Raw genomic sequence first — 15,812 nt, 5'->3', positions numbered from 1 at the left:
CTGGAAAAGGAAATGGCAACCCACTTCAATGTTCTAAATTATACTTCACAATTTTCAAAGGATGTATATGCTGTTGCTAAGTCACTTCAGTCGTGTCCGACTCTGTGTGACCCCATAGACAGCAGCCCACCGGGCTCCCCATCCCTGGGATTCTCCAGACAAGAACACTGAAGTGGGTTGCCATCTCCTTCTCCAGTGCATGAAAGTGAGAAGTGAAAAGGAAGTCGCTCAGTCATGTCCAGCTCTTAGCGACCCCATGGACTGCAGCCTGCCAGGCTCCTCTGTCCATGGGATTACAAAAGAGTTGGACATGATTTAGCAACTAAAACGACAACAATGTGTAAAGTAAATAGCTAATGGGAAGCTGCTGTATAACACAGGGAGCTCAGCTGGGTCTCTGTGGTGACCTGGAGTGATGGAATGTGTGGTGGGTTGGGAGAGAGGCTCAAGAGGGAGGGGACATATGTATACTGATTTCCGTTGTTGCACAGCACAAACTATCAATAACACAACATTGTAAGGCAGTACATTGTTGTTCAGTCACTAAGCTGTGTCCAACTCTTTTGCTACCCCATGGACTGCAGCGCCCCAGGCTCCTCTGTCCATGAGATTTCCCAGCCAAGGATACTGGAGTGAGTTGCCATTTCCTTCTCCAGGGAATCCTCCTGACCCAAGGATCAAAATGCATCTCCTGCATTGACAGGCAGATTCGTTACCACTGAGCCACCAAGGAAGCCCCCAAAGCAATTATACTTCAATTTTTTAAAAAATTCCTTTTATTTTTTTTTTAAATTTATTTATTTATTTATTTTTAATTTTTTACTTTACAATTCTGTATTGGTTTTGGCATAGATTGACATGAATCCACCACAGGTGCACATGCGTTCCCAAACATGAACCCCCCTCCCACGCCCCTCCCCACAACATCTCTCTGGGTCATCCCCGCGCGTCAGCATTGGTGCCAAGAATTGGGGCAATATTGTTTCATTACAAACCTTTCTCCTTTAATGGAGCCTGTAGTCACTCTGCAAGGATTTAAAAATTCCTTTTAAAAGGAAGTGAAAAAGATGAAGAAAGAAGTCAAATAAATCATCCAGGGACCCACAATTAATGAATACAGGAAGGACCAAAACCCACATGAACATGACTTCAAAGCATTTTACTCGTCACTTAAACTATATTCTTATTTCACAGGTAAAGAAAAGAGAGTCTGTGGAGTAAAGTGACTTAATACATGCCAATAGTATTTTCTTGAGTGGGTAGGGGGAAACATTTGATTTCAAGAAATAGAAATATTCTTCCAGAATGATATTTTCCACCCTGCGGTTATTTCTAGAAAGTTAAATATATAAGCTTTGCTCCTATCTGGTGTACAGGGAGGTCTAAAGTAGAAATAATGAACCATTTTTCCCCAGGAAAGACTTGCCAAGTGTCATGGGACACAGTGCGGCTTCTGCAGTCCGGGAATGGTGATGTCCATCTACACACTGCTGAGGAACCACCCGGAGCCCACCCCTGAGCAGATAACCGAAGCTCTTGGAGGTGAGGCTTCTCAGCCCTCAGCAGGCAGGACTTCCAGAGGGAGGAGCCCAGGGAAGGAGGGAAGAAGGCCCCAGCTGGTGGAGAGAAGCCGTAGTGCAGCTTTGGGGTTCCAGGCACCTGGTCAACAAGTAGGCCCCCGTAGCCCTCACCTTGACCTCAGTCCTCTCTAGAAAGGGCTGCCCTCATTGGTTAGCATTGGTGCCAAGAATTGGGGCAATATTGTTTCATTACAAACCTTTCTCCTTTAATGGAGCCTGTAGTCATTCTGCAAAAGCATTCAAATCGGCTGTTCCTAACATTTTTAATACAATAGTTTCCAAATGTGGAAACCTGGGTAGTGTACAAGAATGAGATTTTTTTGGTTTATTTTTAAATCAATCTGTTAAAATCATTCATTAACTCTACTTACTAAAATTAATTTTACAAAGAGAATAGATTTCAGAAATTTTACCTTTTTCTGTTCTGGTTTGGTTCATTACAAGATTGAGAAGCCCATAAACAGGAATTAGTTATCACAGATAAGCTTGGTGAGCAACTCAATCTCCTATGACAAAATAGCTATCGAATTTAAGTGAACAAACACGATTTACTACCCCAAAAAAGCATTTTATCAAATGTAGTTTCCTTCAATAAACATACTAGGTTCAAGGTAAGCAGTTACTAGTTCTTTGAAGAAAGCTGTGGAAGCAAACTTCTAAACGTTATAAGAAAACTCTTTATCCCTTTCAGTAAACAAACCTACACAAAAATTCAATTTTATGATGAAAAGATACATACTAAAACAAAGTAAAATTTCAACTTAACCTGTATGGTAACTAGAATATAAATATTCACTAATATTTTCCTTTATCTCTCATCAGCTTCTACATTCAACATTTTTTAGTTTCTCATTAAGTATTATAAGAATTTTGGCCAATGGTTTCAATTATAATTTTAACTAAACCTGAATAAATTTGAATAACAGATGATCTTTGTTTTATAAAATAACCTACACTAATGAGATAGAGCTTTGAAAAGTAAAGGTCTTGTGATTTGCCTTACTTTTTGTATGTTTCTTTGAATATGCACAGACAGTCTTATAAACATGAATTATTTCCTGCCAGATTCTATGCCTGAGTTCAGTTAGGTTCAGTCGCTCAGTCATGTTCTATAACTCACTTAACCACCAGGAGATGGCATTGTAAAGTTTGGCTAGATTATAAAGATAACTTTATTCTAGGTGTGGATAACTTCGAGAGTAATTTTGTTTCACACTTCATTTACTTGATCTCTTTCTAGAATTATAAATGCTAGGCACACTGATAACCTTTATGTTCATATTTTAAGAAAACTGGTCAAATAAAAACTCAAAAGGAATGCAATTAGACATGACACATACCTTCTATAATGATCAGCTGATACAAATGACCACCTCATTTAATCTTGTTTTTTCTTCAAGACTAAGAAAAGAAAAGTTTTGAATTTCCATATTTTTCTCCCTTAGAATCAGAAAATTTTCTGTAATGGGTGTAATTAGTTTCCCTTGGTGGGCTTTTACTAGCGCTTCTGATTATGTGGCAAACAAAACTAAAAGCTTTGATATAGCTCTCTCTAGCTTTTGGAGAAGGCAACGGCACCCCACTCTGGAAAATCCCGTGGATGGAGGAGCCTGGTGGGCTGCAGTCCATGGGGTTGCTAAAGGTTGGACACTACTGAGCGATTTCCCTTTCACTTTTCACTTTCATCCATTGGGGAAGGAAATGGCAACCCACTTCAGTGTTCTTGCCTGGAGAATCCCAGGGACAGAGGAGCCTGGTGGGCTGCCATCTATGGGGTCACACAGAGTCGGACACGACTGAAGTGACTTAGCAGCAGCAGCAGCAGCTTTTAATGCTTTCTCACTGTTTATCAATGAGAAATTGTCCTTTGCCTCTTAAATAGATCAATTTCATGCCCTATAGGTATGTTCTAGGTATTTCAACTCCTTTTTTCTATGCCAAAGAGAGGTTTGTAACTCACAAACTCCTATATTCTTTCTTCTTAGCAAAAAGAAAGATAAAATATGGAATCTAAATCCATCCTTGTGCATGTAGTTTCTTTCTAAACAATTCCTGCTCAAATAAAAAAAGAGAAGTAAACCAATTATCCAGTTTTTCCACGTGACTCACTGGCATCAAGTTTCCAAATAACACTTTGCTTCTAGCTAACTAAACCTGCCCAGTTCACATATATACATTGCTTCTGAAATTTTTTAACTGTATTTGAACATAATAACCTTAAATTTATTTCTAACATAAAAATGATGTATTTCTATTATGAAAAATGAAAAAAAAAAGAAAACATAAGGGAAAAACTCATTTATATTTCTGCTCCTAAAAGACAACCACAGTCAAGATGCTTCTCTTTCAGTCTCTTCTGTACATAGTTTTTGTAGGCTTATTTTAAATACTTGTGACTATTATGTATGCAACTGCATATTACATATACAATTTTTAACTATACAACATAAGAATTTTCCCATATTACCAAAACCTCTTTATAAATATTATTTATACTGGCTTCAAAATTTGAATATACTTTTTTTAAAAGACAGTGGTTTCATCACCGTTTCTACCATATTTTGAAATGACTAATTAAGACAATACCAGGTACTTACTGAACATCTACTTCGCTATCCTGGGAGGATTCGAGAACATCTAAGACTGTCTTTGCTTCCTCCATGAGCTTAAGAGCCAATGAAGGAAATGAAGCATGCGCGTAAACGACCCTGCTCCAGCAAGGTCAGTGATAAACCTGGGGGAGGACCCAGACAATGAGTGTACGGCTCTGGCTGGGGTGTTGGAGCAGACTCCATGGAGGAGGGGGGCTGTGGCCCTGACAAAGGGACACACTCTCCCCAAGAGGACATTTGAGGCAGAAGAGACTGCATGAGAGAAGCTTAACAAAGGGGCCCATGTGAGATGTTATGGGGGACAGTGGTCACACGTTACATGAGTTAGGGCAGGGGTGGTAAATAATGTAGGAAGGGAAAAGACTATAAAGATCTCTGTGATATTTCAGGACAAAACTGTAATCACAAGTGTATTCTATTTTTGAAGGGCATTTCTGTTTCAAAGAGCCATTTTGTTGGTTTGAGAAACAAAAAGTAAAAACTGAAACACTACTAATTAGCTATTCCACTGAAAAAAAGCACAACCATGCAATATATATCTATCCTTCCTTAAACATCAATTTCTCCTTCAGGTAATTTGTGCCGCTGTACTGGATACCGACCGATTGTAGAAAGTGGAAAAACTTTCTGTGCGGTAAGTTACAATAAAAAATATCTTTTCAGTTGATTTAACATATTAAGAAACCTTTGTGTAAAACCGTCTATTGCATTCAGTTATCTCTAAAATGTTGTGCTTTCTATCCACTGAAAGTTATTAAATGCCACTATTGTTGTTTTTAAAAATACATCTTTAATATCTATCTTGTTTACAGCCCTAAATTAGGCACAGTCTTTAGAAGTATGTGGTCCATGACTTCAAGAATCGCAAAGCCTATAGAAGAAAATGAAATATATAGATTAAAAAACAATAAACACATAGTTGAAAAGCAAGATATTAAAAGCTCAATATATCCTCTCTAGCGGGCTTCCCAGGTGGCACAGTGGAAAAGCATCTGCCTACCAATGCAGGAGATTTAGGAGACTTGGGCTCCATCCCTAGGCTGGGAAGACCCCCTGGAGTAGAAAAATGGCTACTAACTGCAGTGCTCTTGCCAGGAAAATCCCATGGACAGAGGAGCCTGGTGTGCTATAGTCCATTGAGTCACAAAGAGTCAGACACGACTGAGCCCAGCACAGCGCAACAGCATAGCCTCTCTACCTTGTAAATAAATTCTAGAGGAATACGGATTAAACAGAATCAATGAGTGGGGAGGGAAGATACAGAGGAGACTTATTGGAGAAAGAGAGTTATGAGCCAGGTCTTAAAGGAAGTGATATTAATGGATGGGTAAAGAGAAGCTGTTAGAAAATTTCCAGTAAGAAATTGTATGGAAGTAGAAAAAAGAAAGGATGTCCAAAGTTCAACTAAGAAATTGATGTGGCTGAAGCACTAAGGAATTTAGGCTCAAAGCTGATACCTACTATATAGTCATTGTTTATTCTCAAGCTAGAAGTCACACAAGAACAATATTTCAAAATTCTTGGCACCTGTCTATAAGAAGAATAAGCCTGGAAAGAGAGGATGGGGATGAGGGCATGGGCTAGTGCACTATCCCCTGCATGAGGGATGAGGACCCAAACCAGTGCGGTAGATACGGGCCCAAAATGATAACTTTCAGGAAGAGGATTGCCAAAATCATAACCTCTAGATGAGAAAGGAGGCAGTGAGGAAGAAATCCAAATCAGCTTCCAAACTGAGAGATCAAGGAGTCAAATAGGTTGAAGGAAGTTGTAAAAGAATGATTTAGTATATGGCCTGGAGGGGGGTGATGTCTTGAGATCGATTTAGTTTTCATAAAGTGAAATATCAAGACTAGACCTCATCATGACAAGTATTCAGTTGTGTTTTTCATCACCCATTTTTATGGTAAAAATTAGTTTTATATAATTTTGATTGACCAAAACCAACTCAAAGGGTGAAAGTTCATTCCAAATACTAAAACGTCTGAAAGAAATCTTTGTTTAGACCAGAAATGAAGAATTTCAAAAAGATTTCCAAACTACAGGCTAGTTTATTTTAAATCCTGAGTAAGAGTCGGACACGATTGAATGACTTCACTTTCACTTTTCACTTTCATGCATTGGAGAAGGAAATGGCCACCCACTCCAGTGTTCTTGCCTGGAGAGTCCCAGGGATGGGGGAGCCTGGTGGGCTGCCGTCTATGGGGTCGCACAGAGTCGGACACGACTGAAGCGACTCAGCAGCAGCAGCAGCAGCAGGAACATGGTTGCACACTCCCTGCATTTTCTCTGATCCTTCAGTGATGGAATAGCTTATACTCTGTCCCACCCCATTACAGAGTCCGTGAGCTTCCCTGGTAGCTAAGCTGGTAAAGAATGCCTACAATGTAGGAGGCCCCAGTTCAATTCCTGGGTTAGGAAGATCCCCGGGAGAAGGGATAGGCTACCCACTCCAATATTCTTGGGCTTTTCCTGGTGGCTCAGCTGGTAAAGAATCTGCCTGCAATGTGGAAGACCTGGGTTCAATCCCTGGGTTGGGAAGATCTGCTGAAGAAGGGAGGAGCTACCCACTCCCATATTCTGGCCTAGAGAATTCCATGGACTACAGTCCATAGGTTCGCAAGAATCAGACACGACTGAGTGACTTTCACTTCACTGAGGGCCAGGATGGGCTCTGTTACTTCTTCCATAGCTCCGCTGGGGCCTGGGCACGGCCAGGTGCTCAGGTTGGTGTTTAAAAATCAACATTTGTTATAAACTGTATTACTTCCTAAGGAATCAACTGTTTGTCAAATGAAAGGATCAGGAAAATGTTGCATGGATCAAGAAGAGAAGTCTTTCACAAGTAGAGAGGAAAAAGTAAGTATCTATTATTCTACTTAAGTTGCAATTGACTGAAAAATGCCCACATCAATCCAAATTTATTATTCTATTCTTTTCAGTGAATAAAATGTAAAGTTAGTGAATTCAAGGCATAAACAGCCTTTAAAAGCCCCCCAGATTAGCAAGCCCATGACTTTCATGAGGGGCTTCCCAGGTGGCACAGTGGTAAAAGAATCCGCCTGAAATGCAGGAGATGTAAGAGACGTGGGTTCAGTCCCTGGGTCGGGAAGATCCCCTGGAGGAGGAAATGGCAACCAACTCCAGTATTCTTGCCTAGAAAATTCCATGGACAGAGGAGCCTGGCGGGCTACAGTCTATGGGGTCTCACAGAGTCAGACAGCACACGTGCACAGACTTTCATGAGGCTAGTCGCCACAGAAGACTATTTCCCTTCAGAAGCACTACAAACTTCTGTGCCTTAATCTGGGCTTACCCCCTCTGTCACCCCCCAACAAGCACTACAAGGGATGAAAGCAGGGACACATCTTCATGCCTATGGCAAGCAAACACCTGCCAGTGATACCTGAGACCCAGACAGAAGCTTAAAATCCAGTTCCTGACACCAAAAGAGGAAGCAGGGCCCAGCAGATCTGCCAGGGAAACCATCAGTGTCCTCTGAGGGTGGGAAGAATTCTGCTAGGGCTGCCTTGTGGCTCTGGCGCTTCTATTTTATATACAGAATGTCAGATGCAGGCTCTGATTTTGAAGTTTCACACTGAGAGACTCCTGTTCATCTCTCAGCATCTCTGAAGTTCCATCTGTGTTTTGTTTTGTTGAGATGTGTACCAAACTGTACAATGAAGATGAATTCCAGCCCTTCGATCCAACCCAGGAACCTATATTCCCTCCTGAACTGATAGTAAGATACTTTACTTTTGTTGTCTTATAACATGATGTGGTTTAAGCATTTGCCTTACACTATGGGACTACTGAGTTTTACATCCTAAAAGTTAAGAGTGTGTCCAATACGATAACCCATTTTTAGAAACATGTTCAGCTCCACTGTGAATAGTATAAAACAGACAGCTTAGGAAAGCTGTACTGCCAGGACCACAGGGGTGCTTGGGTCTACCCCTCCATTGAAGATCCTGAGCTCAGAGAGTGTAGGTGACTTAACCAAGATCACACAGCTACACAGTGAGATGCGTCAAAGGCATTTTGTAAAACTAGTAAAGTAAAAATCAGATGATACTTATTGTAATGGAATTTCATTATTGCTACTCTTAACCTCTGTGTTCTCAACTCAGTGGGGAGAGAGAGAGAATAACACAAATAGTGTGGTATGCCCATCATTCTATTCCATGGCTCTGTCCTGGAGAGAACATGAGGTGAGGACTATGATTCTACTGGCTTCTCAGAAGGCTTCAGTCCCTGTGTTTCCAACCAGGGTTCTTGGCCTCCTTAATCAGTAGAAATCTATCAGAGGCCAGACAAGAAATTCAGGTAAACCTTTACTAGGGCCCCTGCTGCAGCATGGGGGAGTCAAAACACACAACAGGTCCCCTCTCTGCTTGCTTGCTCCCTGAGGTAGGGGGTGAGCTTGTTCCTTATATGGGGTGAAGGTAGGGGTGTGTCCAGGGGTCAACCCGAAGGGATGGCTTAAATGGTTTGCCCACCCCTTAGGTGATGTCGTGTGCAGGGGGGTGTGCGCAGTACCCTGCTTTTTCTCTGGGCTCTTCAAAAGCGGCAGCTGGGTTTTTGGTCTCTTTGTATTATTTGTTCAGAATTTGCCTCAGTTGCGCATGCACATAGTTATTTTTTGACACATACAGTTTCCTTGTATTTTGTTACTCAAGGAGAGATCCAGGTGCAAGCATTACAGCACTCCAGCAAAAGGTCCCAGGTCCCCGCCTGTCTCGCATACACACCCCTCAGAGCGTGAGAACCTGGACATACCTCGTATTTAAGGATTATTTGTAGATGTAGATATGTAGATAAAGATAGATATTTTAAATGTATTAGTATATTTGATATATATTTTAATATTATATATATATATACAAAGTTATAAAAGTATCCATTTATATTCTACCTGATGAATGATTTAAGGGATTTTTTTTTCCCAAGGATAATATTGCTAATGAGCAATTTCTGTCCTACTGAAGAATCTAATCTCCAAAGGAGGGGCCCCTGTGAGTCATCATTACAGCAGAATTAGAGCATGAAGCCTAGCCCTTTAATTCCAGGCTAAGATACCTTCAAGCTGCCATGCTGTCTCCTTTCTGTGTAGTCACTTCACAAATGTAGAGTTTGCTCTACTCTATATGCAGCTGTTGATGGACAGACACCTATTATGAGAGTTATTCAGTGGTGCTAATACTGATCTTCTCAATCTAGGTAGCTTCAAACAAGGCCACCCTCTCCTGATACCTAGAAGTTAGGTTGTCTCAAAAAGCTAAAACAATCAGCAGGCTACTTAGACACCCACAGCATTACTTGGAAGTCTATTCGCTTTGCTTCCCTATAGAGAATGGCAGAAGACCCGAACAAAAGAAGGCTGACGTTCCGAGGGAAGAGGACCACCTGGATCACTCCTGTAAACTTGAATGACCTTCTGGAGCTGAAAACCAATTTCCCTGAAGCCCCCATCATCATGGGGAACACTGCAGTGGGTAGGTGGTCTAGGGACATGTTTTTTAGTCTAGAATGGGGGTAACTCAAGCATGTGTCTCTTTTAAAACTTCATAAATGCAATTTACTTTTATTAGTGAGTACCTATGATCATTTAGAATGTTGTGTTGTTTCCTTTTGCAAGTGAGTTGCTGTGTAATTTTCACTTTGAATTATCAGCAAGCCACATATATTATTATCCACTGTCTTTCTTTTCTAATTGCTTTACATGTTTTTCTCCTTAAGGACCCAGTATTAAATTCAGAGATGAATTCCATCCAGTTTTTATATCTCCACTTGGGCTTCAAGAACTATATTTCGTGAATAGCACAGATGATGGTACGTACCTTTTTTTTTTCAAATAAGATGTAACCATTGGCTGCTGCTACTGCTACTGCTAAGTCACTTCAGTCGTGTCCGACTCTGTGCAACCCCATAGATGGCAGCCCACCAGGCTCCCCCATCCCTGGGATTCTCCAGGCAAGAACACTGGAGTGGGTTGCCATTTCCTTCTCCAAAGCTTGAAAGTGAAAAATGAAAGTGAAGTCGCTCAGTTGTGTCTGACCCTCAGCGACCCCATGGACTAGTGGGCTGTTAATCAGTTACAAAAACTGGACTAATTTGAGATCTTCATAGAATAGCTGACCTCATTCACTCTTTCAGAAATATTTATTGAGCACCTATGTGAGTCTCCTATGAGCTTTATCAAACTGCCCACCCGGCTGTGTCACCATGGACTACATTGTCATGGAAGCCATGATGGCAGGAGGATGGCACATAGCTCAGCCAAATAGAGACAGAGTGACTGAATAAGAAGACGGAAGACACTATTTGGCCAGTAGGAAAGGTTCTTGCCTGATATTATTCTCTGATTCACAAATTTGCTTGAGGCATATCCTATATGCATGCACACTCACCAAAAAGAGAAAAGATCTGGGCCATAAGATTTGAAAATTTTAATGTAAACAACTTTATCTATTTTTACAGTCTTCACAATTTACTAAGGGTTCTCAAATCTTTTATTTGTTTTGATCCTCATGACAACCCTGGGAGGTAGACATAGCAGGTAGTCTTGAAATCCCCATTTTCCTAAAGAACATACAGGATCAAGGCTTAAGTAACTGCTGAACATCACACACCTAACACATGGTCAAGTCAGGACTAGATCCTAAGTCTTCTTACTCCAAGTCAAGTATTCCTTCTTCATCATGCACCAAATAAGGCTATCTGAGACACATGTACCGCTGTCTACTACCCAAACTCATCATGTGAATGGATAAAAACCATCAGTTCAGTTCAGTCACTCAGTCATGTCCGACTCTTTGGGACCCCATGAACCACAGCATGCCAGGCCTCCCTGTCCATCATCAGCTCCCAGAGTCCACCTAAACCCATGTACATTGAGTCAGTGATGCCATCCAACCATCTCATCTTCTGTCGTTCCCTTCTCCTCCTGCCCTCAATCTTTCCCAGCATCAGGGTCTTATCAAATGAGTCAGCTCTTTGCATCAGGTGGCCAAAGTATTGGAGTTTCAGCTTCAACATCAGTCCTTCCAATGAACACCCAAGACTGAGCTCCTTTAGGATGGACTGGTTGGATCTCCTTGCAGTCCAAGGGACCCTCAAGAGCCTTCTCCAACACCATAGTTCAAAAGCATCAATTCTTCAGCACTCAACTTCCTTTATAGTCCAACTCTCACATCCATATATGACTACTGGGAAAACCATAGCCTTGACGAAATGGACCCTTGTTGACAAAGAAATGTCTCTGCTTTTTAATATGCTGTCTAGGTTGGTCATAATTTCCTTCCAAGGAGTAAGTGTCTTTTAATTTCATGGCTGCAATCATCATCTGCAGTGATTTTGGAGCCCAGAAAAATAAAGTCAGCCACTGTTCCCACTGTTTCCCCATCTATTTCCCATGAAGTGATGGGACCAGATGCCATAATCTTTGTTTTCTGAATGTTGAGCTTTAAGCCAACTTTTTCACTCTCCTCTTTCACTTTCATCAAAAGGCTCTTTAGTTCTTCTTCACTTTATGCCATAAGGGTGGTGTCATCTGCATATCTGAGGTTATTGATATTTCTTCCAGCAATCTTGATTCCAGCTTGTGCTTCCTCCAGCCCAGCATTTCTCATTATATACTCTGCATATAAATTAAATAAGCAGGGTGATAATATATAGCCTTGATGTACTCCTTTTCCTATTTGGAACCAGTCTGTTGTTCCATGTCCAGTTCTAACTGTTGCTTCCTGACCTGCATACAGATTTCTCAAGAGGCAGGTCAGGTGGTCTGGTATTCCGATCTCTTTCAGAATTTTCCACAGTTTATTGTGATCCACACAGTCAAAGGCTTTGGCATAGTCAATAAAGCAGAAATAGATGTTTTTCTGGAACCCTCTTGCTTTTTCAATGATCCAGTGGATGTTGGCAATTTGATCTCTGGTTCCTCTGCCTTTTCTAAAACCAGCTTGAACATCTGGAAGTTCACAGTTTGCATATTGCTGAAGCCTGGCTTGGAGAATTTTGAGCATTACTTTACTAGCATGTGAGATGAGTACAATTGTGCCGTAGTTTGAGCATTCTTTGGCATTGCCTTTCTTTGAGATTGGAATGAAAACTGACCTTTTCCAGTCCTGTGGGCACTGCTGAGTTTTCCAAATTTGCTGGCATATTGAGTGCAGCACTTTCACAGCATCATCTTTTAGGATTTGAAATAGCTCAATTGGAATTCCATCATGTCCACTAGCTTTGTTTGTAGTGATGTTTCTAAGGCCCACTTGACTTCACATTCCAGGATGTCTGGCTCTAGGTGAGTGTGAGTGATCACACCATCATGATTATCTGGGTCGTGAAGATATTTTTTGTACAGTTCTTCTGTGTATTGTTGCCACCTCTTCTTATCTTCTGCTTCTGTTAGGTCCATACCATTGCTGTCCTTTATTGAGCCCATCTTTGCGTGAAATGTTCTCTTGGTATCTCTCATTTTCTTGAAGACATCTCTAGTCTCTCCCATTCTATTGTTTTCCTCTATTTCTTTGCATTGATCACTGAGGAAGGCTTTCTTATCTCTCCTTGCTATTCTTTGGAACTCTGCATTCAAATGGGTGTATCCTTCCTTTTCTTTTTTGCTTTTCACCTCTCTTCTTTTCACAGCTATTTGTAAGGCCTCCTCAGACAGCTATTTTGCTTTTTTGCATTTCTTTTTCTTGGGAATGGTCTTGATAAAAATCATGCATCTGAGTAAATCTCAGATATATAAACAGAAATCAAATGGAGAATTATCTGCTTTCCCCTCTGATCTTCCCATCTTAGTCTGCTCATTCTTTTCTTATTTTTTTGCTTGTTGGAAAGTCCATATTAATGGACCCACAGAAGGAGATGGAGCAAGGAAAGGTCAGGCTGTATGGGAAAGGGCTGGAAGGAAGGGATGTGGTTAGGGTGGGATAGAGATGGAGGGACTGGGTGGTAGAACCTGTAAAATTAAGTCAGTATTTCTCAACCTTTACATCATTTCTCACTCTAAGGAGTGATGGACATTTTTTCTCTCATCATCCTCCATAAAATTTTAACATCACAGATAGACCATATATCTGTATGGGTATCAGGGCTTTATAAATAAAAAGAATAAGATTTTTTTCACTGCCTTGGTGGAGGTATTGCCCCCATTGAGAATGCATGAACTAGAGGACATCACTACTCAAAACACTCCCTGTAAGCTCACAGACAAATAGAACTAAGCCAACTTTCAGGCAAGTGTCTCTTCTTGTTATGATAAAGGAACAACAGGAAGAGATGGTTTGGAAAAGGGCAAATGGGCAATGCAGATTTGGAAGTCAACTTCCATTCAAACGTAATGATCTTTTAAAAATCTTACAGGATCTTGGTTGAAATTTTCACATTTGATCCATCTATTCAGGACAGCACTACACTGGGAATAAACAAAGTAATGTATTTCAGATATCTATGGTTGAGGTGTCCTAAAATGTAAGGCAGATATAACTGTACATGAATGAGAAAAATATTTGAGAATAAAGCAAATTGCCAAAATATCTTTATCTTTGTTTCTGTCCTTCTAAGTTTATATGAAAAGAGAAGATATATTTGAAAGAGTGTTTCCAAGCAGCCCATGCATCTTGTTACCTTCCACTTTAAGTTTAAATTCCATACCTTACTTTCAGGGGTGACGATAGGCGCAGGATACAGCCTGGCCCAGTTGAATGATGCCTTACAGTTTATTGTTTCTGAACAACCAAAGGAGAAGACCAAGACCTACCATGCTCTCCTGAAGCACCTGAGAACACTTGCTGGATCCCAGATTAGGAACATGGCGGTATGTTCTTTAGTGTCATATGAGATAAGACTGTGTCAGAGCAGCTTTAGAGACGGTTTTGGGACAATGAGATTGTATTGACAGCAGCGCAGCACACATCCGAATTTAGAGTTTCCTCAGGCTCCAGTCTCCTCACTTCACCATGTTATTGGACACGTGCTAGGGTCCGTTCTGAAAGAGGTTTTTTTTCCTCATGGCACATGGAAAAGCAATATTTCCTCCATCTATAAGTTCGCATTGGCATCAGAGGGGTGGGAATCTTGCTCCCTGTGTTGTCTGACTATATTTAGCTGCACCCCACCCCCCCCCAAGTTTGCCAGATCTTTCTCTGAAACAAAGAAGAGAATTTTTAAAGCTTACACAAGATCCCTGTATACATAATTCCTTATTTTTCACATGACTGAGTGTAGCTTTAAAAATGCCATCTTTTCTTTTTAATCTAGACTTTAGGCGGGCATGTGGTGAGCAGGCCTAACTATTCTGACCTGAATCCCATTTTAGCAGCAGGAAATGCTACCATCAAACTGATATCTAAAGGTAAGAGACCAAGCTTTAGGCATTTGATTTTATAATTATCACACCAGTTACGTAGCTCCTTTGCAAACTATGAGCAAGGAACCCAGATATATCTCACTTAGACTCACCAAATACGTCTGGCTGTATCTACATTACCTCAAACATAAGGATGACATGAGATCAATCACCTTGTTCTCCTTACGTTGTGTATCCTGCAGATCACATAAGTTACTGCACCCAACAGTTTTTCTGAACTAGTTGGCTGTATTTATGCATAGTCCAAATTGTTCTATCAAGGCAGATAAAGAAAAATTTAATGAGGAGAATATATGTGATTTTAAAGTTTTATGGCATATTTTATTTCACAGTTTCATAAAGGTGAAATTTTTCCTTATAGTACTTTTCATTTTAAACCAGATCAAATTTGTGGGGCATATTACTCATTACTTCTCTCTTTAGTCAAAGATAGCTTAAACTTTGCCAAGGGAAAATGATTTAAACTTAAAGAAATAAAAATAAAGACAAATGTGTGTTATTCACAGGTCTATTGATATAAGATAGCTTCTCTTTGATTAAAATCAGATTTTTAAAATTGTGGTGGAGCAAAAGAGAGAGTATGGTAAACTGTTTAAGGGGGAAAGGGTATATATCAGGCATCCCACCCCTGCCATTCATCCCGTCTCTATCTCTTTGGACAAGTCGTCTATCCTTTCTTGACTCAGGGCCTCAGTTTTCCCATCTATGAAATACACTGTAACCAGTGTACCCATTACCCATTTGTGAACCTCCTTTGTACTAGGTCCTACTCTTTGCGACCGCGACTGAGCAATTTCACTTTCACTTTGTACTAGGTAATTTCCAAATAGCTTTAAAGTTCTTCAAAGCCCAAATGTTGTGCGTGGTGTATAATGGGCAATAAGAACAAGAAAGGACATGTTAGTGTACTGGGTCCAACCCTGCCATTATGCATGAGAAACCAGAAGCCCAAGGTTCCAGGACCTGCCTCAGCCAACCCAGCCTGGGAGCTGGACGAAGAACCCACATCTCTGGCTCCCAGCTGCACTCTCTCTGTCCACCAGTGCATCACATCTGTCCCTTTGGGCATATTCTCCAATTCGATAACTTCATCCTAATCAAGGTCATTTTCTCTAATAGAAGGAAAACGGCAGATTCCTTTAGATGGCCGTTTCCTTGAGAAGTCACCTGAAGCCAACCTCAAGTCAGAAGAGACTGTGTTATCTGTGTATATTCCGCACTCTACTCAGGTAAGGGCTCCCT

At 40.8% G+C, this 15,812-nt stretch overlaps 1 protein-coding gene across 1 annotated transcript in view; it reads left to right on the top strand.

The window, feature by feature from the left end:
• LOC120854641 (aldehyde oxidase 4-like) overlaps positions 1-15,812 on the top strand; it is a 68,433-nt gene that overhangs the window by 12,060 nt on the left and 40,561 nt on the right. The window contains exons 5-13 of the mRNA XM_040228842.1: positions 1,416-1,542; positions 4,765-4,826; positions 6,968-7,051; positions 7,854-7,934; positions 9,543-9,687; positions 9,932-10,024; positions 13,867-14,018; positions 14,462-14,555; positions 15,690-15,799. Coding sequence (XP_040084776.1) covers positions 1,416-1,542; positions 4,765-4,826; positions 6,968-7,051; positions 7,854-7,934; positions 9,543-9,687; positions 9,932-10,024; positions 13,867-14,018; positions 14,462-14,555; positions 15,690-15,799 — 948 coding nt within the window. The remainder of the gene's footprint in view (positions 1-1,415; positions 1,543-4,764; positions 4,827-6,967; positions 7,052-7,853; positions 7,935-9,542; positions 9,688-9,931; positions 10,025-13,866; positions 14,019-14,461; positions 14,556-15,689; positions 15,800-15,812) is intronic.

The sequence above is a fragment of the Oryx dammah genome, unplaced genomic scaffold (genome assembly GCF_014754425.2).
Source record: "Oryx dammah isolate SB20612 unplaced genomic scaffold, SCBI_Odam_1.1 HiC_scaffold_27, whole genome shotgun sequence".
NCBI classification, from domain to species: domain Eukaryota; kingdom Metazoa; phylum Chordata; class Mammalia; order Artiodactyla; family Bovidae; genus Oryx; species Oryx dammah.
This window is presented reverse-complemented; position numbering and strand designations above follow the sequence as displayed.